Source organism: Pseudophryne corroboree, chromosome 9 (assembly GCF_028390025.1).
Source record: "Pseudophryne corroboree isolate aPseCor3 chromosome 9, aPseCor3.hap2, whole genome shotgun sequence".
Classification (NCBI taxonomy): Eukaryota; Metazoa; Chordata; class Amphibia; order Anura; family Myobatrachidae; genus Pseudophryne; species Pseudophryne corroboree.
Genome location: NC_086452.1, coordinates 249,563,232 through 249,588,988, shown reverse-complemented (window position 1 = coordinate 249,588,988; position 25,757 = coordinate 249,563,232). Strand labels below are relative to the sequence as shown.

At 41.7% G+C, this 25,757-nt stretch overlaps 1 protein-coding gene across 1 annotated transcript; it reads left to right on the top strand.

The window, feature by feature from the left end:
• The first annotated feature begins 15,967 nt into the window (after window positions 1-15,967).
• Window positions 15,968-21,557, top strand: LOC134956948 (beta-1,3-galactosyltransferase 2-like). The gene is made up of 2 exons (XM_063938780.1): window positions 15,968-16,221; window positions 20,070-21,557. Exon 2 carries the CDS (start codon window positions 20,187-20,189, stop codon window positions 21,303-21,305), a length of 1,119 nt encoding a protein of 372 aa, XP_063794850.1. The 5' UTR covers window positions 15,968-16,221; window positions 20,070-20,186; the 3' UTR covers window positions 21,306-21,557.
• Window positions 21,558-25,757: the final 4,200 nt, after the last annotated feature.

The window sequence follows — 25,757 nt, the reverse complement described above, 5'->3', positions numbered from 1 at the left end:
AAGAAAACTCACTGCAGTGAAGTATCATACTACTCTAAGACAAGGTTGAAATTAAATCAGTTGAACTGTGATTTAGAAGTATGATAACAGTGTAATCTAGACGGTTATGTAATTGGGCAGTTGACTTGTTATACACAATCATACCTAACTAATAAGGAATAAGCCAGATAACATCTTTGATTCACAAGGACACCCTAACTGACCTGATTTGATAAGAAACAGCCTGTGTAAACTGACATCCTGTGGATTCTGACTGTGCAATCACAGTAAGAAAATGTGCTTGCCACTGGAGGGAAAAACATTATCCAGTCGTAGACCGTGTTAAGGTAATATAGCTGAAAACCATCCATGCAAGGTTAAACTCTACCGCAATATACTTGAGACAACTGTCCTAGGATTAGATAGTGATCTCTAAATGACACTGAATCACAAACAAAATGGGGTTCAGTTAAACTTGCAAATGCAGGGAACACCATGGGAGCAAATTCCCTTAGGAAACATAATCCATTAACAGAGAACAGGAGATTCGGCACCATCTAGGTTGCCATGATGTAACTACTGTCCTGTGCTGAATAAACAGACTGACAGCCTTCCCCTTGACGATCCATGTCAAGGGAGCGGCGCACAGCAGCCATGAGGTCTGTCATGCACTGAGAATAAGTCTAACGGGGGTCATAAAAAATGAATATCAAATTGAACACTGAGGATGATATGCTTGATACTATGTCACAGTAGGCAACTGAATATCAGGCAGAGGATCACGGTTGGATGGTATGTACTAATGTAACTGACAGCTTTGCAGAATGTGAACCTCTGTACATTGTGCTAGACAGAGGTGCCAATTTACGATTTTGCTGGTGGGTGCTCAAGCCTGTGACATCCGTCGGTGAATGGGAGTGGCCTTGCTAAAATGGGCATGGCTATCTTACACTCAGGGGTTTCTTGCTCTGGGATCCATGCATGTTGCCAGGGGTTTCATGCAGTGGGACGGGTATCATGCTCGTTGCCAGGAGAAATGCTTGTTGCCAGGGGTGTGTAATGCTAGTAGCCAGGGGTAATGCTAGCTGCTAGGGGTAACGCTAGTTGCATTATAGACAAGTTTAATGTCGGCTATGGATTAATGTGTAGATATTAAATTAATTGTAACTTCCCTAATGAGCAGAAATTGATTTATTTTTAATACAGATGATCTTAATATGGCTTTTAACTGCTTGTGTCACATAAGATGTATAGCATACATAGATACACATAGGTGAGAGTGACACATCAATATATACTGATAACCACACGTAGGTGAGTGTGAGACACAGCAATATCTATAGCATACATAGATACACATAGGTGAGAGTGACACATCAATATATACTGATAACCACACGTAGGTGAGTGTGAGACACAGCAATATCTCTAGCATACATAGATACACATAGGTGAGAGTGACACATCAATACATACTGATACACATAGGTGAGTGTGAGACACAGCGATATGTATAGCGTGCATAGATACACATAGGTGAGAGTGACACATCAATATATACTGATAACCACACGTAGGTGAGTGTGAGACACAGCAATATGTATAGCATACATAGATACACATAGGTAAGAGTGACACATCAATATATACTGATAACCACACATAGGTGAGTGTGAGACACAGCAATATCTATAACATATATAGATACACATAAGTGAGAGTAACACATCAATATATACTGATACACATAGGTGAGTGTGAGACACAGCAATATGTATAGCGTGCATAGATACACATAGGTAAGAGTGACACATCAATATAAACTGATAACCACACATAGGTGAGTGTGAGACACAGCAGTATGTATAGCATACATAGATACACATAGGTGAGAGTGACACATCAATACATACTGATAACCACACGTAGGTGTGACACAGCAATATCTATAGCATACATAGATACACATAGGTGAGAGTGACATATCAATACATACTGATACACATAGGTGAGTGTGAGACACAGCGATATGTATAGCGTGCATAGATACACATAGGTGAGAGTGACACATCAATATATACTGATAACCACACGTAGGTGAGTGTGAGACACAGCAATATCTATAGCATACATAGATACACATAGGTGAGAGTGACACATCAATATATACTGATAACCACACGGAGGTGAGTGTGAGACACAGCAATATCTATAGCATACATAGATACACATAGGTGAGAATGACACATCAATATATACTGATAACCACACATAGGTGAGTGTGAGACACAGCAATAACTCTAGCATACATAGATACACATAGGTGAGAGTGACACAACAATATATACTGATACACATAGGTGAGTATGAGACACAGCAATATGTACAGTATAGCGTGCATAGATACACATAGGTGAGAGTGACACATCATCAATATATACTGATAACCACACATAGGTGAGTGTGAGACACAGCAGTATGTATAGCATACACAGATACACATAGGTAAGAGTGACACATCAATATATACTGATAACCACACATAGGTGAGTGTGAGACACAGCAATATCTATAACATACATAGATACACATAAGTGAGAGTAACACATCAATATTTACTGATACACATAGGTGAGTGTGAGACACAGCAATATGTATAGCATGCATAGATACACATAGGTAAGAGTGACACATCAATATATACTGATAACCACACATAGGTGAGTGTGAGACACAGCAGTATGTATAGCATACACAGATACACATAGGTGAGAGTGACACATCAATACATACTGATAACCACACGTAGGTGTGAGACAGCAATATCTATAGCATACATAGATACACATAGGTGAGAGTGACATATCAATACATACTGATACACGTAGGTGAGTGTGAGACACAGCGATATGTATAGCGTGCATAGATACACATAGGTGAGAGTGACACATCAATATATACTGATAACCACACATAAGTGAGTGTGAGACACCGCAGTATGTATAGCATACATAGATACACATAGGTGAGAGTGACACATCAATACATACTGATAACCACACGTAGGTGTGACACAGCAATATCTGTAGCATACATAGATACACATAGGTGAGAGTGACATATCAATACATACTAATACACATAGGTGAGTGTGAGACACAGCAATATCTATAACATACATAGATACACATAGGTGAGAGTGACACATCAATATATACTAATACACATAGGTGAGTGTGAGACACAGCGATATGTATAGCGTGCATAGATACACATAGGTGAGAGTGACACATCAATATATACTGATAACCACACATAGGTGAGTGTGAGACACATCAATATCTATAGCATACATAGATACACATAGGTGAGAGTGACACATCAATATATACTGATAACCACATATAGGTGAGTGTGAGACACAGCAATATCTATAGCATACATAGATACACATAGGTGAGAGTGACACATCAATATATACTGATAACCACACATAGGTGAGTGTGAGACACATCAATATCTATAGCATACATAGATACACATAGGTGAGAGTGACACATCAATATATACTGATAACCACACATAGGTGAGTGTGAGACACAGCAATATCTATAGCATACATAGATACACATAGGTGAGAGTGACACATCAATATATACTGATACACATAGGTGAGTGTGAGACACAGCAATATATATAGCGTGCATAATTATGCATAGGCAAGAGTAACACAATATATACAGCTTGAGTATCCCTTATCCAAAATGATTGTGACCAGAGGTATTTTGGATATCGGATTTTTACGTATTTTGGAATAATTGCATACCATAATGAGATATCATGGTGATGGGACCCAAGTCTAAGCACAGAATGTATTTATGTTACATATACACCTTATACACACAGCCTGAAGGTAATTTTAGCCAATATTTTTTGTAACTTTGTGCATTGAACAAAGTGTATCTACATTCACACAATTCATTTATGTTTCATATACACCTTATACACACAGCCTGAAGGTCATTAAATACAATATTTTTAATAACTTTGTGCATTAAACAAAGTTTGTGTACATTGAGCCATCAAAAAACAAAGGTTTTACTATCTCACTCTCACTCAAAAAAGTCTGTATTTCGGAATATTCCGTATTTCGCAATATTTGGATATGGGATACTCAACCTGTACTGATAAACACACATAGTGGAGTGTGAGACACAGCAATATCTATAGCGTACATAGATATGTATAGATGAGAGTGACACATCAATATATACTGATAAACACACATAGGTGAGTGTGAGACACAGCAATATCTATAGCATACATAGATACACATAGGTGAGAGTGACACATCAATACATACTGATACACATAGGTGAGTGTGAGACACAGCAATATCTATAGCATACATAGATACACATAGGTGAGAGTGACACATCAATATATACTGATAACCACACATAGGTGAGTGTGAGACACATCAATATGTATAGCGTACATAGATATGTATAGATGAGAGTGACACATCAATATATACTGATAAACACACATAGGTGAGTGTGAGACACAGCAATATCTATAGCATACATAGATACACATAGGTGAGAGTGACACATCAATACATACTGATACACATAGGTGAGTGTGAGACACAGCGATATGTATAGCGTGCATAGATACACATAGGTGAGAGTGACACATCAATATATACTGATAACCACACATAGGTGAGTGTGAAACACAGCAATATCTATAGCATACATAGCTACACATAGTGAGAGTGACACATCAATACATACTGATACACATAGGTGAGTGTGAGACACAGCAATATCTATAGCATACATAGATACACATAGGTGAGAGTGACACATCAATATATACTGATAACCACACATAGGTGAGTGTGAGACACAGCAATATCTATAGCATACATAGATACACATAGGTGAGAGTGACACATCAATATATACTGATAACCACACATAGTGGAGTGTGAGACACATCAATATGTATAGCGTACATAGATATGTATAGATGAGAGTGACACATCAATATATACTGATAAACACACATAGGATAGTGTGAGACAGCAATATCTATAGTGTACATATAAATGCTTAGGTGAGAGTGACACATTAATACTGTATGTACTACTGAACACACATACAGTATACGTATAAGTGAGAGTTACACAGCAATATATACTAATAACCACACATGGGAAGCAAACATAGACAGCTATACAAACAACTGGTACTTAGCTTGTTCATAACAGAGTAGCTGCAGTGGAGAGGAGCGTGCCGCCTGTGGAACTGCAGGCTCACCAGTCAGGTAGCAGTTGACTTACCGATGGACACAATACCGACAACCATTGACCGACTGCCAAAATACTGACATGGTCAAAATACTGACATTCATTATGCCAACATGTTCAAAATGCCGATATAGTCAGAATACCAACATTTGAAGTGCCGACATGTCTAAATGCTGACATGTGTTTTTAAGGACTTTTTGCCCCAAAACAGACTTGTTCATACTTCACCATCCCAGTGGACCTGGAGGGGGAATATAATAGTGTGCTGAGCACAGCGAGGCACCGTGCCCGAAGCATGGCGAGCGCAGTGAGCCATGCGAGGGGACGCAGTACACTTAAATGGTGTCCATGTCAACCTATGTCGACATCGACAAAAAAAAGTATGTATTTTGACATGTCAGCATTTCAAATGTCGGTACTCTGACTATGTTGGTATTTTGAACATGTCGGCATAATGAATCTCTGTATTTTGACAGTGACAGTATTTTGACTGTAGGTCAATGGCTGTTGGGATTATGGCCATCGGTATTGTGTCTGTCAGTAAATAATACTGAACCCCACCAGTGCTGGCAGAAGCATTGTACAGTCCCAATTGTATGGCTGCAGGAGGGGGGTGTAGCCATTAAGCTCCTCTCCAAAGGAAGCCAACGAGCCCGAAGTGTGGCGTGCAAAGCGAGACGCGAGGGTACATTTCAAGTACCATGTTCTGGCCTTGCTTCTTCCTCTAGTCATGTCAGAGGTTCTTTCCCCATCTTGGTTTTAGCCATAACTTTCACTTGAAGGCACCTAAAATGAAACTGAAAGTCTGGTGTTGCACGGGGTCGGATCTTACTTTTAAAGCCAATGGCAAACGCAGTATTTCTAGAACGGGGTTTCCAAATGCATTCCACAATCTCCTACTGGGGAAGTGACCAAAGAACCTAGTAATGACCCTGCACATTAATGTACACATTTGTCTTTTTATATACTGTATACTGTATGGAATACAGTATTAATATTTAACACTATAGATGGTCTATAGTATAGGCTGCATCAAACATATTGAAATAATCTAAATAAGTGGTCAGGAAAAGGTTGAACATACCATAATAACTAAATACACAAACATAACACAACCAGTACTGCACGTTCTAAGCACACATTCTCCCACCTCATGGTACGGCTCCTGTCTTTTCCCCCTGCTAGCTACTCTTTGGTCCAGTGCACTGATTGAGCACTCAGATCCACACACACAGTAATCTTGGTAGAAGAAGCTGCTACCACTGGGCATGTGCAGCAGCTCTGGTCTGTCCCTTAAACTGCATGATGTGATGGCAGTTCTAGAATTTGTATTATATACCATTGCTGTTGTGGTCAGAATTTGAGCCACTTGCCAAGAGGAGGGGGGTTTCTGGTCAACCGGAAACCCCCCCTGCATTTGCCTATGAAAGCTACAGTTTCATTTAGGTGCCAACTCCAGCCGTAACCTGCAATCCCATGGTCCAGTGTCCCACAAGCCTTGCTGAAAGAGAAATATTAAATTAAAGACAGGACACAGCATAACAGTATAACTTCAATACATCAATCACACTTACTGTATGCTCACCTTGTCACTGTGTGTTTGGTCCTCTTCTCCAAGTAGAACCTGCCACTTCGGGGGTTCCATACTCACCTATCCCTAGCGCCCTCTTCTCCAGTAGCATCCAGGGGCTTAAAAATGTAAAAAAGTGAACTGAACCAGTCAGACTTAGAGGAGCTATATGTGTACGCATATAGCTCATCTTCACAAGTAGCAGAACCCTCATGATTTACGTCTTCTGCAGAATTGCTAGCCAATCAGTAGCAACTTCCATGGTAACAGCCCGCTTATTGGGTTTGAGCTGCCTGACTCTCAATAAACAGCAGCCCTGCTGTTGATCGAGAGTCAGGCCACTCACAGCCAATCAGCGGACGGCTCCCACAGAAGCAGCTGCTGATTAGCTAGTGGCTCTGCAAATTACAGAAACCACAAGGCTTCCAACATTTGCCGAGAGAAGCTATATGTGTATACACATATAGCTCCTATAGGTCTGGCTGGTACACATCATGCATTTTTTTTAACCCCCTGGATGCCTACTGGAGAAGAAGACCCTATCTGTGAGTATGGATTATCCCCATGTAGCAGGCTCTAATTGGAGAAGAGGTCTGAACACACAAGGAACAAGGTGAGTATACAGTATGTGTGTGTGTGTGTGTGTGTGTGTGTGTGTGTGTGTGTGTGTGTGTGTGTGTGTGTGTGTATTATATATATCTATATATACATAGATATTCTTCAGGTAGGAAATAGAAAAACTACGTAATTAGAATTTTAATAAACCTCCCCCAAGGGGATGAAAACGGGGTTGACATAATGACATCATTAACGATGCGTGGCTTGCATTGCGTGAGTGATAATTCCAAAATGGACAATCGGATCAAAATTTGGATTGTACTACTATAATGGTTCTGTCACTTTTTACTGTGTGCTTCGCAGGTAACACCAAGAACCATGGATTAAAATTTACTTGCATTAAGACGTCTCACTGATCTATAGTTTTATCACATTTTTAACACTCATTTATATTTACAACCATGAAAATCAGAAACTTCCATGCGACAAATGGGTAGAAAAGTTAGTAAGTTATAAAATAAGAATTTACTTACCGATAATTCTATTTCTCGTAGTCCGTAGTGGATGCTGGGAACTCCTTAAGGACCATGGGGAATAGCGGCTCCGCAGGAGACTGGGCACAAAAGTAAAGCTTTAGGACTACCTGGTGTGCACTGGCTCCTCCCCCTATGACCCTCCTCCAAGCCTCAGTTAGGATACTGTGCCCGGACGAGCGTACACAATAAGGAAGGATTTATGAATCCCAGGTAAGACTCATACCAGCCACACCAATCACACTGTACAACTTGTGATCTGAACCCAGTTAACAGCATGATAACAGAGGAGCCTCTGGATAGATGGCTCACAACAACAATAACCCGATTTAGTTAACAATAACTATGTACAAGTATTGCAGACAATCCGCACTTGGGATGGGCGCCCAGCATCCACTACGGACTACGAGAAATAGAATTATCGGTAAGTAAATTCTTATTTTCTCTGACGTCCTAGTGGATGCTGGGAACTCCGTAAGAACCATGGGGATTATACCAAAGCTCCCAAACGGGCGGGAGAGTGCGGATGACTCTGCAGCACCGAATGAGAGAACTCCAGGTCTTCCTCAGCCAGGGTATCAAATGTGTAGAATTTTGCAAACGTGTTTGCCCCTGACCAAGTAGCTGCTCTGCAAAGTTGTAAAGCCGAGACCCCTCGGGCAGCCGCCCAAGATGAACCCACCTTCCTTGTGGAGTGGGCATTTACAGATTTTGGCTGTGGCAGGCCTGCCACAGAATGTGCAAGCTGAATTGTACTACAAATCCAACGAGCAATAGTCTGCTTAGAAGCAGGAGCACCCAGCTTGTTGGGTGCATACAGGATAAACAGCGAGTCAGATTTTCTGACTCCAGCCGTCCTGGAAACATATATATTCAGGGCCATGACAACGTCCAGCAACTTGGAGTCCTCCAAGTCCCTAGTAGCCGCAGGTACCACAATAGGCTGGTTCAGGTGAAACGCTGAAACCACCTTAGGGAGAAATTGAGGACGAGTCCTCAATTCTGCCCTGTCCGTATGAAAAATCAGGTAAGGGCTTTTATAAGATAAAGCTGCCAATTCTGACACGCGCCTGGCCGAAGCCAAGGCCAACAGCATGACCACTTTCCATGTGAGATATTTAAAATCCACAGATTTAAGCGGTTCAAACCAATGTGAGTTTAGGAACCCCAAAACTACATTGAGATCCCACGGTGCCACTGGAGGCACAAAAGGAGACTGTATATGCAGCACCCCCTTGACAACGTCTGAACTTCAGGAACTGAAGCCAGTTCTTTCTGGAAGAAATTGACAGGGCCGAAATTTGAACCTTAATGGATCCTAATTTTAGGCCCATAGACACTCCTGTTTGCAGGAAATGCAGGAATCGACCCAGTTGAAATTCCTCCGTTGGGGCCTTCCTGGCCTCGCACCACGCAACATATTTTCGCCAAATGCGGTGATAATGCTTTGCGGTCACATCCTTCCTGGCTTTGATCAGGGTAGGAATGACTTCATCAGGAATGCCTTTTTCCTTCAGGATCCGGCGTTCAACCGCCATGCCGTCAAACGCAGCCGCGGTAAGTCTTGGAACAGACAGGGTCCTTGCTGGAGCAGGTCCCTTCTTAGAGGTAGAGGCCACGGGTCCTCTGTGAGCATCTCTTGAAGTTCCAGGTACCAAGTCCTTCTTGGCCAATCCGGAGGCACGAGTATAGTTCTTACTCCTCTCCGTCTTATAATTCTCAGTACCTTGGGTATGAGAGGCAGAGGAGGGAACACATACACTGACTGGTACACCCACGGTGTTACCAGAGCGTCCACAGCTATTGCCTGAGGGTCCCTTGACCTTGTGCAATACCTGTCTAGTTTTTTGTTGAGGCGGAACGCCATCATGTCCACCTTTGGTTCTTCCCAACGGTTTACCATCATGTGGAAGACTTCTGGGTGAAGTCCCCACTCTCCCGGGTGGAGGTCGTGCCTGCTGAGGAAGTCTGCTTCCCAGTTGTCCACTCCCGGAATGAACACTGCTGACAGTGCTATCACATGATTTTCCGCCCAGCGAAGAATCCTTGCAGCTTCTGCCATTGCCCTCCTGCTTCTTGTGCCGCCCTGTCTGTTCACGTGGGCGACTGCCATGATGTTGTCCGACTGGATCAGCACCGGCTGACCTTAAAGCAGAGGTCTTGCTTGGCTTAGGGCATTGTAAATGGCCCTTAGCTCCAGGATATTTATGTGAAGTGATGTCTCCAGGCTTGACCACAAGCCCTGGAAATTTCTTCCCTGTGTGACTGCTCCCCAGCCTCGCAGGCTGGCATCCGTGGTCACCAGGACCCAGTCCTGAATGCCGAATCTGCGGCCCTCTAGAAGATGAGCACTCTGCAAACACCACAGGAGAGACACCCTTGTCTTTGGTGACAGGGTTATCCGCTGATGCATCTGAAGATGTGATCCGGACCATTTGTCCAGCAGGTCCCACTGGAAAGTTCTTGCGTGGAATCTGCCGAATGGGATTGCTTCGTAGGAAGCCACCATTTTTCCCAGGGCCCTTGTGCATTGATGCACTGACACTTGGCCTGGTTATAGGAGGCTTCTAACTAGTTTGGATAACTCCCTGGCTTTCTCCTCCGGGAGAAACACCTTTTTCTGGACTGTGTCCAGGATCATTCCTAGGAATAGAAGACGTGTCGTCAGGATCAGCTGCGATTTTGGAATATTGAGAATCCAACCGTGCTGCAGCAACACTACTTGAGATAGTGCCACCCCAACTACCAACTGTTCCCTGGATCTTGCCCTTATCAGGAGATCGTCCAAATAAGGGATAACTAAAACTCCCTTCCTTCGAAGGAGTATCATCATTTCGGCCATTACTTTGGTAAAGACCCTGGGTGCCGTGGACAAACCAAACGGCAGCGTCTGAAACTGATAGTGACAGTTCTGTACCACAAACCTGAGGTACCCTTGGTGAGAAGGGTAAATTGGGACATGGAGGTAAGCATCCTTGATGTCCAAAGACACCATATAATCCCCTTCTTCCAGGTTCACAATCACCGCTCTGAGTGACTCCATCTTGAATTTGAACCTTTGTATGTAAGTGTTCAAGGATTTCAGATTTAAAATAGGTCTCACCGAGCCGTCCGGCTTCGGTACCACAAACAGCATGGAATAATACCCTTTTTCCCTGTTGCAGGAGGGGTACCTTGATTATCACCTGCTGGGAATACAGCTTGTGAATGGCTTCCAATACCGCCTCCCTGTCGGAGGGAGACGTCGGTAAAGCAGACTTTAGGAAACGGCGAGGGGGTGACGTCTCGAATTCCAATTTGTACTCCTGAGATACCACCTGAGGATCCAGGGGTCCACCTGTGAGTGAGCCCACTGCACGCTGAAATTCTTGAGACGGGCCCCCACCGTGCCTGAGTCCGCTAGTAAAGCCCCAGCGTCATGCTGAGGACTTGGCAGAAACGGGAGAGGGCTTCTGTTCCTGGGAACTGTCTGTTTGCTGCAGCCTTTTTCCTCTGCCTCTGCCACGGGGCAGAAATGAGGAGCCTTTTGCCCGCTTGCCCTTATAGGGCCGAAAGGACTGCGCCTGATAATACGGCGTCTTCTTATGTTGAGAGGCTACCTGGGGTAAAAATGTGGATTTCCCAGCAGTTGCCGTGGCCACCAGGTCTGATAGACCTACCCCAAATAACTCCTCCCCTTTATAAGGCAATACTTCCATATGCCTTTTGGAGTCAGCATCATCTGACCACTGCCTCGTCCATAACCCTCTTCTGGCAGAAATGGACAGCGCACTTACTCTTGATGCCAGTCGGCAAATATCCCTCTGTGCATCACGCATATATAGAAATGCATCTTTTAAATGCTCTATAGTCAGTAATATACTGTCCCTATCTAGGGTATTAATATTGTCAGTCAGGGAATCCGACCAAGCCACCCCAGCACTGCACATCCCAGCTGAGGCGATTGCTGGTCGCAGTATAACACCCGTGTGAGTGTATATACATTTTAGGATATTCTCCTGCTTTCTGTCAACAGGTTCCTTAAGGGCGGCCGTATCAGGAGACGGTAGTGCCACCTGTTTAGACAAACGTGTGAGCGCTTTATCCACCCTATGGGGTGTTTCCCAACGTGCCCTATCCTCTGGTGGGAAGGGGTATGATGCTAATAACCTTTTAGGAATTATCAGTTTTTTATCGGGGGAAACCCACGCTTCGTCACACACTTCATTTAATTCCTCAGATGCAGGAAAAACTACAGGCAGTTTTTTCTCACCAAACATAATACCCTTTTTAGTGGTACTTGTATTATCAGAAATATGTAAAACATTTTTCATAGCCTCAATCATGTAACGTGTGGCCCTACTGGAAGTCACATTCGTCTCTTCATCGTCGACACTGGAGTCAGTATCCGTGTCGGCGTCTGTATCTGCCATCTGAGGTAACGGGCGTTTTAGAGCCCCTGATGGCTTTTGAGACGCCTGGACAGGCACAAGCTGAGTAGCCGGCCGTCTCATGTCATCAACCGTCTTTTGTAAAGAGCTGACACTGTCACGTAATTCCTTCCATAAGCTCAGCCATTCAGGTGTCGACTCCCTAGGGGGTGACATCTCCATTACAGGCAATTGCTCCGCCTCCACACCATTTTCCTCCTCATACATGTCGACACAATCGTACCGACACACAGCACACACACAGGGAATGCTCTGATAGAGGACAGGACCCCACTAGCCCTTTAGGGAGACAGAGGGAGAGTATGCCAGCACACACCAGAGCGCTATATATATACAGGGATAACCTTATAGAAGTGTTTTTCCCCTTATAGCTGCTGTTTTATTAATACTACGCCTAATTAGTGCCCCCCTCTCTTTTTTAACCCTTTCTGTAGTGTAGTAACTGCAGGGGAGAGCCAGGGAGCTTCCCTCCAACGGAGCTGTGAGGGAAAATGGCGCCAGTGTGCTGAGGAGATAGGCTCTGCCCCTTTTTCGCGGACTTTTCTCCTGCATTTTTATGGATTCTGGCAGGGGTTAAAATACATCCATATAGCCCTGGGGGTTATATGTGATGTATTTTCGCCAGCCAATGTGTTTTTATTGCTGCTCAGGGCGCCCCTCCACCCCAGCGCCCTGCACCCTCAGTGTGAAGTGTGCCTGAGGAGCAATGGCGCACAGCTGCAGTGCTGTGCGCTACCTTGGTGAAGACTGATGTCTTCTGCCGCCGATTTTCCGGACCTCTTCTTGCTTCTGGCTCTGTAAGGGGGCCGGCGGCGCGGCTCTGGGACCGGACTCCAAGGCTGGGCCTGTATTCGGTCCCTCTGGAGCTAATGGTGTCCAGTAGCCAAGAAGCCCAAGCTGACTGCAAGCAGGCAGGTTCGCTTCTTCTCCCCTTAGTCCCTCGATGCAGTGAGCCTGTTGCCAGCAGGTCTCACTGAAAATAAAAAACCTAAGAAACTCAGGAGAGCCTCCTAGAATGCACCCTTCTCGGCCGGGGACAAAAATCTAACTGAGGCTTGGAGGAGGGTCATAGGGGGAGGAGCCAGTGCACACCAGGTAGTCCTAAAGCTTTACTTTTGTGCCCAGTCTCCTGCGGAGCCGCTATTCCCCATGGTCCTTACGGAGTTCCCAGCATCCACTAGGACGTCAGAGAAATATAAGTTATCTTTTGTACAGTACGTGTGTTCTGTCTTTCTTTTAATATATCTTTTACATGGGGACTATAGGTACTAGCAGGCCCTTAATGCCATGCATGCTGGTACTTATGGTTCTCCAAGTACCAGCATGTGGGGGGAGGCTTGCTGGGACTTATAGTCCTCCTGTAAAAGAAAATATTATTCTAACATTCACTGATATCATACTGCTATCAACTTGGCATCCACTGCCCATGGGTGTTGGGTATTATCCCAGGCTTCAGCCGATGACTTGGGTGACCTGAAGAGGGGTGACTCCTTTATTGGGGGATCCCAACTTCCCCGGGAAACCCCAGCCTGGGCTGAATAATTAGGAGTTAGTAATGCTTCAGCGGGGGATCCCGTCAAATCTGTCTTCTGGCTGTGGCAAAACACCCTGCCAGTGGAGCATGGTGCTGGTTCTAAAAATTTGGGGGACTCATTTTTCCCCCCATATTTCTAGAATCAGAGCCAGCTCCAAAAGACTGTTGATTGTTTGGTAAATACATGTGGACACCTACATATATGTTCTCCGTATTTTTAAACCAGGACCAGCTCAAGGAGTTTGGGGCTCGTTATGTACAGTTTTGTTTTTGTCTTTTGGGGGGGGGGGGAGTTTGGGAGGGTGTTACTTTATTCTGATGTTTAACCATTTTTTACTTTTACACAGAGAAGACAGCATGGATCTCACTGATCTGTGCAGACTTCTATCAAACTCACCAGCCAGAAGCAGGTCTTTTTATTCACAAGTTTTTTTTTGTACTAATTCTGTGTGAGTTTACAGGTTGTTACTGTATATTGTGCAGGTTGCATGTTTTAAATGGTTAAACATTTGGATGTAAGTTTGCCCCCACAAGTACATACCTCCCAACATTGATAACATATGAAGAGGGACAATAAGCCCGATTTTTTAAGGGCATCGCCTATCGAAAAGGGGGCATGGCCTAGTGGAAAGTGCCTTGATCGCAAGCCACGCCCCTGATTTCATCATTATGGGGGCATGGACAGCGCTGTGAGAGCTGCTGACCATGCCCCCTGTCCTTCTCTGCCGTGAATAGACGTTGTGCGCATGCGCACAGCGTCTATTCACTGCTGCTCTCCTCAGAGCAGCGAGTGACAGGGGGGGATCTCCCAACTGCCCCCCACCCGCGGGACACCGCGACACACGGGTGGGACAGCGGGACAGACCGTGAAAAACGCGGGACTGTACCGCCAAAATCGGGACAGTTGGTAGGTATGCAAGTACTGGGTATGTGAGTTACATGCAAGGTGCATAGCCCCAGATAGCTAAATTCAACTGTCTATCCATTACAACACTTAAAAATTAATGTTCACATATGATTGCCATCCAAACTGCAGGACATAGGGACGGTAAATTTTGCCAAGAAGAATGTGCTCAAATTCCATTGTCTGGATTTGCAAAACAGATAGGCACATAAGCAATTCTGAACACTAATTACTGCCAGAAGTATTAAGAATAATGTTATCACGTATTTCAATTTTATTTTTGTTCCTAATAAATAAATGGTTATATTAAACCACTTAAAGGCACACCCATTGGCCAACACCTACTGATTAATTGCTTAAATTACACAGTGAGTACATTTTTGTGGTCATGTGACCTCCCTCAGTTGTTTTAATTAAGCTTTTAACCTTACATATGTTAAAGGTTCTGCCTCCATTTTTGTTATTTAAATACACCTATGTGATATGCATAGCACTAGCGCACGCAGAAACCCCCCATGCCGCTGATTCATCACCACAGTTTAACAATTTTATTTATTTATTTATTTATTTATTTATTTATTTATTTATTTATTTTGATATGGAGGAGTGATGCGGCAGCTGCCTGCTTGAATCCACTGAGTCGGATGGCAGTGGCAGTTGGCTAAAGCAACGGGGAGCTGCAGCGTGCAGCTCCTCCCAAGCATTTCCAATGAGAGGAGAGACGGCCGAGTGAAGCACCCTCTTACCTCATTGTCAGTCCCGCTCGATATCCACGATAAGGCAGCGCAGTGCGCACGCATGTGGAGGCTTCGGGGGTGGGGGAGTTTTTTCTTTAATTGAAAGATGTCAGTGTTACACTAGCAGTGGCTGCTATTGTTTAATAACTTTTAAAAATGAATAAAAAATTACAGCTATTTTTTTTTTATTACTGTTCAATAATGTATATAAATGTAAATATATGGGTGTGTGTGTGTGTGTGTGTGTGTGTGTGTGTGTGTGTGTGTGTGTGTGTGTGTGTGTGTGTATATATAGGTGTGCCAGCTCCATACTGTATATTACAATTAATTTTGATAGATGGTTTACTTAATTATACATTGTCAGCTGTTATTAGTGGGCTCATTAAAATGTTTTAAATAGACTGCTGGTACTGGGAATAACTTCTGATGAAGCTGGGTAGCCGTGCCCAGGGAAATGCGTCAAGCTTCTACTTCTGCCTACATATTGTATCTGATTACCAAGGATCCTGATATGGACTATTGATAAACTGCTTCTGGTGAGCTCTGGACACCTGATCCTGCCTATTACAGCATACAATTGGATACCCAGTGGATATCGCACAGCAAGCATGCATGCTGACTGAGAGACTGTGTCTGGACTCCACACAATACATGATTAGGTAATACTAGCTGTTATTTAAGTATTTATATTTGGAATATTGCTCCCACAACTAGTCCAGGATCCTACTGCAGCAATTTATGTGGCATAAAAATGTTATATTGATTCTCGGCATTCTATGAAAGTTCTATGAAAATGTTATGCAATTATTTGTATTTTACATGTTTGTGTTAAAATATTGTTTTTTATAAATCCATCCATTTTATGTATTAATTTGGAAAACAGCACAAGAATCAGTTTCTTCTTCTCTTTTATTCCTTTATATTTGTGGGACTGACAGTCCATTTACTGGCTGTTTTGACAGCAATTCTGGCATACACTATCTTTTTCTTCAACTGTGTGTTCCACTGATCCATAAACTTAATTTCATGATTTTTATGTCTATTTCCAACTTCAGTACAACTCATATCTCTTGGATTTTCCTGAGCATCCACTTTTTTGGACCTTGAAAATATGATGACTAACATGTTTCATCAGCACAGATTAAAGATAATTTTTCACAGAGGTCTTTATTTTCAGATCCAGTTTAGCTTTTCTACTTGCTTCAAGCTTTGAAGTGTGAGACAACTTCACTTCCTCACAAATTCAGCAGCTTTTAAAGTTCCATCTAGGTTGCATGAAGGCATTATATCACATACTGTAGCATTACTCTTCACAAGACTGTAAATATTAACTTTCTGTAAGGTTCTCGTTTCCAAATTGTGAGCCCTAGTCAGTCATAACACTCTGATCTCATGGCAACAACAGAGTCTCATCCTCATTGGTGCATGTATGCAGGTATGCTCGGGTATTATGGAGTACCCTTAAGAATTTGGCAGCAGGTACGCAGTATGACCCTGTGACTGCCCTTACTGCAATTTCAATGCGCTGCCAGCAACAAGACCATGGTGCTCGGCAGCATGATGGCACCTCCCACTATGTTAGGACTACAGAGAGAGTGATGGTGACTTCATGAGCTCATCTCATGCTTCTTCTCCTTGCGGCTGGCACAAAGAGAGGAGCTGGGGACTGGGTTGGGTGCTTTTTACCACAGTGTACAACTGTTTCCCTCCACTCGGCTCAAGTGACGCATCGGCACTGAGCGGCTTTTATTCTTTACAGGCTGGGCATGTCTCTGGCTTCACTGTGTGGAGTAATTAATTTTTTTATATAATGTGGACACTAATAAAAATGTATATTATTATGGAGGCATTACTATATATTCATATTGTAATGTGAAAGTACTATATATTTCTATTATTATGGGGGCATTACTATATATTTCTATTTTAATGTGGACACTAATATATATTTCTGTTATTATCGAGGCCTTACTATCTATTTATTTTGTAATGTCTATTATTTGTTATGGGGCATTACTATATATATTGTAATGTGGGACATTACTATATATTTCTATTATGCGGGGGTACTACTACAGTATATATTTCTGTTATAATGGGGGCATTACTATGTATTTTTATTAAAAGGGGGGCATTACAACATATTTCTATTATACTGGGGCAGTAGTATATATTTCTAGCCTTACCTCCAGAGTGCAAAGAAAAGGGAATACAACAAAAAAGGCTTAGGTGCTCTGATGGGTAGTGTTATATAATGTATGACTTCAGCCACTGGGAAGAGGGAATTGCCAATCCCTTCAAACAAAGCACACAATAACAATAAATCGAAGTGGCACTTAGCAATACACAAATTTTAAAAACGTTTATTAAAGCAAAACACAATATCAATGAACCTCCCAGGGGTTTGTTTCAGATTAATTCAAATAAATGTAAAAACAAGAAAGATACACTATTATTCAAAACTGACTAAAATGACTAGTTACTAGATACATGTCACAATATGTAGCGGTCAATGTGTGAAGGCTTTTTCATGAGATGTAAAGTACCTCAAAGGCAGCGAGGTAAAGTGGAGGCTCCAAAGGTATTGCGTAATTATAATGATATAAAGCACAAGAGTTTCAAAAGTATTTGCATGTCACTCACCGTATATATGAAAATCCTGGGCAGTCCTGTGCCATTAGTATGCCGAACGGCGGGAAGCGTCTGTGTTTGCAGTGGAGGGCGGGCACCAGCGTCTACGCCCAAAGTGCAGAGCAGTGAGGATACGCTGAGTGTATGCAGGCTCACACAGTGGGGGAGATAAATGGTAACACTGGAGGGATAAATGTGGATAGACAGTGTGCAAACCTTACTCCCAAGTGCAGCCACATGAAGGTACCTTGCTGTAGTGCTAGCAGGGGAAAAAGCATTCCAAAAATCGGTGAACCTGTGTCCTTGTCGCGTTTCAAATGCCAGCAGGGCGTCTTTTTCAAAAGGCAGGTAACCCGCTGGCATAAATTACCAGCCTGTAAATACCCAACTGGGATTTGCAATTCTCCAGTTTGAACATTTGCATGCATCAGGCCCCTTCTGGGAGCATATTTTTTTTTATTTCCCATATTTATATGCACATCATACATATATGAACAACTTGCCTTATTCTCAAAAGAAAAAAATATATCTTTCAATTTAAATTTTAAGTGTACATTTTCCTATTAGCAGTTTTTTTTTATTTCACTTGTAACACTTGGCTTTCAAATGTTATCTCATCACAGTATAACACAGCAACCACTTTTGTTGTCACCTGTTATAATAAAGTGTTTTCAGTACAGCAATACGTGGCACTACAATGACCAGCATATACAGTACCACAGCACTTTCTCTTTAACTTCCTTCTTACAAAAGGAATGTCCACATACTAGATTAGACACAACTTGTCCATAATGAGCTAGTCATAGGCTTGAAACCAAAAGGAAATAAAATACACCTTTCCCATTAACATTTTTTTTTCTTCAAGGACATCGTATATTCAACATTGCTGGCAAATACCATACATTTGTACTTTTAGCAAATTTTGCACCACATTTTTGCACATATGCAGACAATTCAATACTTCTACAGACTTGTTTTTTTCTTCATTCACTAGTTTCTTTGACTTTCTAGCAAGTCCAGTTATGTCATGCAGTATGCGTCCATACCTCTACTGGGCTGCTATAATCCACTTTCTGTGTAGACTTCTTGCATGCCACCTCTCCATCAATTGTGATGCCTCGGGTAATAAGCTCAGTAGAGAAGTGTGTTGGTGCAGTGCTTAATCAGAATCCAAACACAGCTTTTCAGGTAAATAAACGGAACAATGCTTTACTGGCAGCATAAATGAAACATAACAAATACATAACCCCCATTATGAGCACTGACTCATTTCTCCACCCCTGACTGTCCTTGGGGAGCTAGTCTGCAAATAAAGTCTCTCAAAGTCTCTGCCTGCTCCTTTTCAAGATTACAACAGGCTTCAGCCTGGCATGGCTGTCACAGCTACTCATGGTCTCAATCTTGTTTCTCACAGGTACAGTAAGGCCTACTTATATTCAACAGGCTCACCAGCATGGCTTCTTCTCAGTCACATGTAGCTCAATCCCAGAGTTTGGTGGCCTTCCCAGTCTCCTACAAGTATAGGCTTAGCATCCTGAGCTCTGACTGGCTTTCCCAACCCCAGTTGGTTCGCATACACAGGCCACAGCCTGTCCTCATGGCAGAGTCTTCCAGTCTGATTCTACACTACAGCCATTATGTGTGCTCACACCTGGCTTTTCATCCATGTGTGGGCAGATCCCACCTGCTCTACACAGAATGCATGTCCTAATAATGTAATTTACCTTCATACTTCCACATACTGTGTGTCTACGTTTTTTTGGTGGTTCTTTGAAATGGAGAGATTGTTGGAGAAAAGTTACTTTAATTAGAAGATGCGGAATGTTTTCCTCTACTAGCTATACTAATATATTTTTATTTCTGCTTTTCTTTTAAGGGATGATTGAAGAGAATTGAAGGAAAATAGCTCTACATGGACAGCTACAGAAACAAACATTACAATAATTAATGACAACAAGCATAAACTGGTGCAGTGCTTTTGATTTATTTTATCATGCTTCATTTGAAACAGACAAATTGCTACTTATTCAGGAACAAGACTTTTATCCTCATATTCTTCCTGTTCTCAGCTCTTCTTAGTTTGACATTACTTATCCTAAGTAATTACTGCTGGGTTTCTCTGGGAGGCTTTAGTCCATGCTATCCTGTTCCGTTAATGAATGTTAAAAGAAATAATTCTGTAAAGCTGGATAATCCATATCTTGAAAAAACACTAAACGGATCCAGTAACTCTTCATTTACTACAGTTGTGGTGCTAAAAACTAATTCATCTGGTGAATCTCTGGAAATGCTGCAGAGATATAAGTACACAATAAATGAACCTAATAAATGTAAAGAACATGTTCCATTCCTTATTCTGCTTGTGACTGTGGAAAGATGGCAGAATAAGGCTCGACAAGCTATAAGACAAACTTGGGGAAAAGAGGATTTTGTATTTGGGGTCAAGATATTAAGGCTATTTTTATTGGGCCATGACAAGAAGTTAACTATTGATTCTGAACACGCTCTTATGAATGAAAGTCAGGAATATCATGACATTATCCAACAGGATTTTTTAGACACCTACCATAACCTAACCATTAAGGTAATGATGGGTTTCGTATGGGTAGCCACATACTGTCCACAAGCCACATATGTAATGAAGACAGACAGTGACATGATTATTAATACAGAATATTTAGTAAACAAGCTTTTGAAACCAGATCAACCTCCAAGAACTAATTATTTCACTGGATGCTTAATGGAAAATCAACCTCCCATACGTGACAAAAACAGTAAATGGTATATGCCACCAGATATTTACCCAGAGAATAAATATCCCCCATTTTGTTCTGGGACTGGCTATGTATTCTCTGGAGATCTAATACAGAAGATAGTCAATATCTCCCCAATCATTAGATGGCTACCCCTAGAGGATGTGTACATCGGACTTTGCCTTGATAAATTGGGAGTAAAGCCTGTAGCTCCACCAAAACACACTGATTTCAATGCCTGGAGAGTTACATACTCAGACTGTACATATAACCAGATTGTAACATCACACATGTGGAGTCCTGAGGATATAATACTTAAATGGAACAGCCTACAACAAAACAAACATCTTTGTGTCTAAATAACAAAATATGAAACGGTTAAGTAGCAATTTAAAGTGTTAAAATGCAGAAAGAAAGGACTCACGTTAAAGTTTTGTAATTTGCACACTTCCTTTTGTCTAACACTATCTAACAGGAAAATGTGCATGTCTTGTAATTCTTGTTTAAACAAATTCATCAGGTCTCTATCAAGAAGACGGTAGGTCATGACATCAGACAGTTGTTTCTTAATTTCATCAATGTATTTGATGGTAGCCTGGATGACAAGGGCACCTCCCTTATCAGCCGGTCTAAATACAAGATTAGGGTTATTAGTCAACTCTTGTAAAGCTTGAAATACTGCCCTACTCAAATGATGTCGAATCAGTACTGGTTTTGCAGCTACTCTGTTGACTTCACTGCTTAACATATGCATAAACGTTTTTATCGTAGGATTTGTTGATGGTGGGTCAAATATAGATCGAGGTAATCGTTTATGAAGTGCTATAGGGATCTCCTCACTATTAGTGGACTCATTAGTGCTCCTCCTAAAGTGTTCTTTGAGCTTCAATTGGCATAGTCAATGTTGCTCAATTTCCAATTGAAAAGGTTTAAATGTGTTGGTGGGCACAAATGAGAGGCCTCTAGATAAGACCTTATTTTTCAAATCCGATAATGTGTATGCTGAAAAATTAACCACTAAATTCTCTTTTGTCGGGGGGGAAGGGGTTTGCTCCACGGCTTTTGTCTCCGCCATTGCTTTCTACATCTGTTATATCGGCGTCTCTTCCTCCTACCACTGGGTTTCTCGCACGTGTGGTCACCCCTAAAGGGCCATAGGTGCATTTAGATCTTTATTTCCGTCCCGGTCTATAAGAGTCAGATGTAGATGAATTGAAGTCAGTAGTTGTTTCATATTCGATGTCTCTGCCACGTCCCCTTCTAAAAAATGGTCTCCATGGTTGATTGAATCTAGATGTTCCACTGGTCCATTGATATACTGCGTTATTGTCATAATCGGCATCAACCTTGATACGTTTTTCTTTTTTAAATTTAATTAATTCATGCTTATAAATTTACATCTGAGCTGTTAGTTTCTCATACCAGTCTGACTGGAGGGCTACTTTATGCACATTTTCAAAGGAGGTAATCTTTTCTTAATACTATTAATTTCCTTTATTGACTGTTCTATGATCAACAGGATAAGGTCCATGGAACATTTATTGGTTATCACAACCCATCTTTTACAGAACAGGTTGTCGTTCCTCCCAATAGTTGGGCCATTTTTAACACACAGTCCACAAGGAATTTTTTGGGCTCTGTGACAGTCATTTAAGGAGATACAATGATAGTAGTAATCCATCTCCTTTTTAGTCAATTTTAAAAAATCTTTATAAACATACTCCAGAGGTGTAACCTCGAGCTCACAGGTCAATTCCTCACTATATAAAATGGCTTCTGCCTCGGATTCAGAGTAACTAAACAAGTCCCCAATAGCTTATGTTAAAGGGTTATATCCACTCATAGTAGCTGTATGTTCCATACCAGTCATTTGTAGCCACTACTTACAAACAAACGTCTGTGCAGTGATTATTTTCAGTGCCAAGAGTTCACACGTAATAAATAATTCAATAAGACATGCATAAAAATATATATAAGTCCAAATAATCAAACTTCCAGCACTAATAGTCATTATTGAATGTGCATAAACATGTTCCACAAAAAGTGAAGAAGTCCTAAACTACAGAATGAAATGCATTTGGACAGGGACTTACTACACACCCAGGACTTCCCATAGCGGACAGATAAGCTCTTTTACATTTTTATCTTTTACGTATTCTACCTGCATTTGATATTGGATTGTTTTATGTATATTAAAATTGTAAATCTTTTATGTAGAGCTTGCTCAAATGTGTGTTTCTCAAACCAGCTTGGTTCCTAATTAAGAACAATTATGTCTATATAATCTTAATGGTATGCACTATGTGTGATTTTCTTTGCTTTTTCTATCCATATGCTCCATCATCCTTCGGTCATTTGACCGAAGATTTTTTAAGCGAGATAAGTCATTCGCATATATATATTTTTTTCTCATGTCTTACAATTTTTAAACACTATCGGGCACTCTTTTTGCACTTAACTTGCCAAATGTTACACAATTTATTGGGCATGAGCTGCCATTCATTCACATTATGAGGAGTGTTACACAAGCATATATGTATATATCCCTCTGATTAGAGGAAAGCACTGATTTATTTACTGTGTATTGAGGATTAACTTGAGCGCTTCTCTCTAATATATATCTTATTTGTGGTCCGGCACTCTCATCTATATATAATAAAATTCTGGGGTGCTCTTCAGGGTATCCAGTATAATGCCGGTAACTCTAATTTATCCACAGGATCTACCTTTTAGGATAGTGAGAAGGCACTCTCCATATTGTATTTCATTAGTCATCTTTATTGCATACAAGGTAATATATTCATATTTTAGCCAACATTTCGATTCACATCCACAATCTTTATGAAGGCATTTCAATCAGTTCATGTATGCTTAAAATATCAAAATAATAATAGAGACACTTTGTAAGCATCATATAGCCTCCCAGGCCCTTTAGAAATGTCAGAAAATACCACATGTAGACAGAGTTATCATTCATTTGATCATTAGATATATGCCCCTAAAAGGGCCGGTTCTTGCCCTTGTGGCGCCCCGGGCAAAAGTTAGGGGCGTGGCTTAATGCGGGGGCGTGGTCAGTCATGCCCCCATTTGTAGCGCCGCTGAAAGGAAATAAAAACAAACAAACAAAGTATACTTACTATACCCAGCTCCTGATTCCAGACCTGCAGACCTCCCCCCGGCACCGTTCTTCTCCTCGAATCTATGGGAGAGACGTCAGTCATGATGTCTCCCCATAGCACAGCATAGGCACTAGAGGTCAATTATGACCCCTAGTGTCTGTGCTACAACGCTTAGCGTCTGATACCCTTCTCACAGCGGGGGGAGGCACAGCGCGGGGGCACTGCTGGGGGGCACTCTGCACAGTGGCGGATCTTGGCAAGATCCGCCACTGGCCTCTATGTTAGGCCATTTAAACAATTCCAGAGGTCTATAATCTGCATACTATAATTATTTGCTCATTGTTGTAGTTGTATAGCACACAGGGCACTCCATGACTCAATTAACAATTACATATTAATTATCTAGCCAAAGTCAAACATATATTATATACCAAATATTTATCAATACATTCACATGCATGTTCATTACAAATGAAAAGTATATAGTTATATCTCACATACCTATATCCAGTGAGGGCAAGACATCCTGCATGCTCACTGCAATCTGGTGCTGCTATTTATGTTACCCGCGACCGGAAGTGCTTTCCGGACCGAAAGTGAGTGTATATACTCATTAAAACACTTCTCAAATACTATTCTTTGTGTTGGATACAGTAAATATGTGGCGATTAAGTGACCCTATTAACTGGGTCCTCTTAGGTCCCATCAAAGCCTTTTAATACCACTTTGTAATTTTTGTATGATACCGAGCCAGAAGTGGCCACGCACCGGGACAGGAAGTGGGCCATCTGTTGGTATATGTAGAAAAGAAAGTGTGTACCAGCGCTGGCTGAATGAATTTAAATTAGTATAATGTCAATAGTTGTAAAAATAATGGTAATAATAACCTTAATAATAATATGGTAATAATAATAATAATAATAATAATAATAAACGGATGGTTTGTTCTATATAAAAAGGTAACAATTTAATAGCATATCACATATAGCAATTCTAAAAAAGAAGGAATTCCTCTTGCCACGAGGTGGCAGTAAAAGCTTGGATATAGCTTATCTGGGTAAAATTTGATATAATTCACATTCTCCACTGTTTACATTGTCCATTCCTATAGGCTAGGACAGCCTCCCTGAGGAAGCTGGATTTACCAGTGAAACGCGTTGAGCTTTTTCTTATTGACTTGTGCCCACTAGCTCTATCTGGACTCCGCTCTCCACACCGGCCCGCAAAAGCCGTGTCCTCCTGGGCATAATTTGGACCTATCTCCCATCACTGGATCTCTACACCAAACTGACCTACCCCCACAGCTACACAAAGGACTTGTTCCAAGGCTGATGCTCACCAACAAGGGGATCTGGTAAATATCCACTGAGTACAGTGAATGCACAGAGGTAGGCTGTCCTAGCCTATAGGAATGGACAATGTAAACAGTGGAGAATGTGAATTATATCAAATTTTACCCAGATAAGCTATATCCAAGCTTTTACTGCCACCTTGTGGCAAGAGGAATTCCTTCTTTTTTAGAATTGCTATATGTGATATGCTATTAAATTGTTACCTTTTTATATAGAACAAACCATCCGTTTTTTATTATTATTATTATTATTATTATTACCATATTATTATTAAGGTTATTATTACCATTATTTTTACAACTATTGACATTATACTAATTTAAATTCATTCAGCCAGCGC

What these genes read in the sequence shown, in the direction of transcription:
- LOC134956948 (XM_063938780.1), top strand. Translation starts at nt 20,187, where the DNA reads ATGCTTCATTTGAAACAGACAAATTGCTACTTATTCAGGAACAAGACT.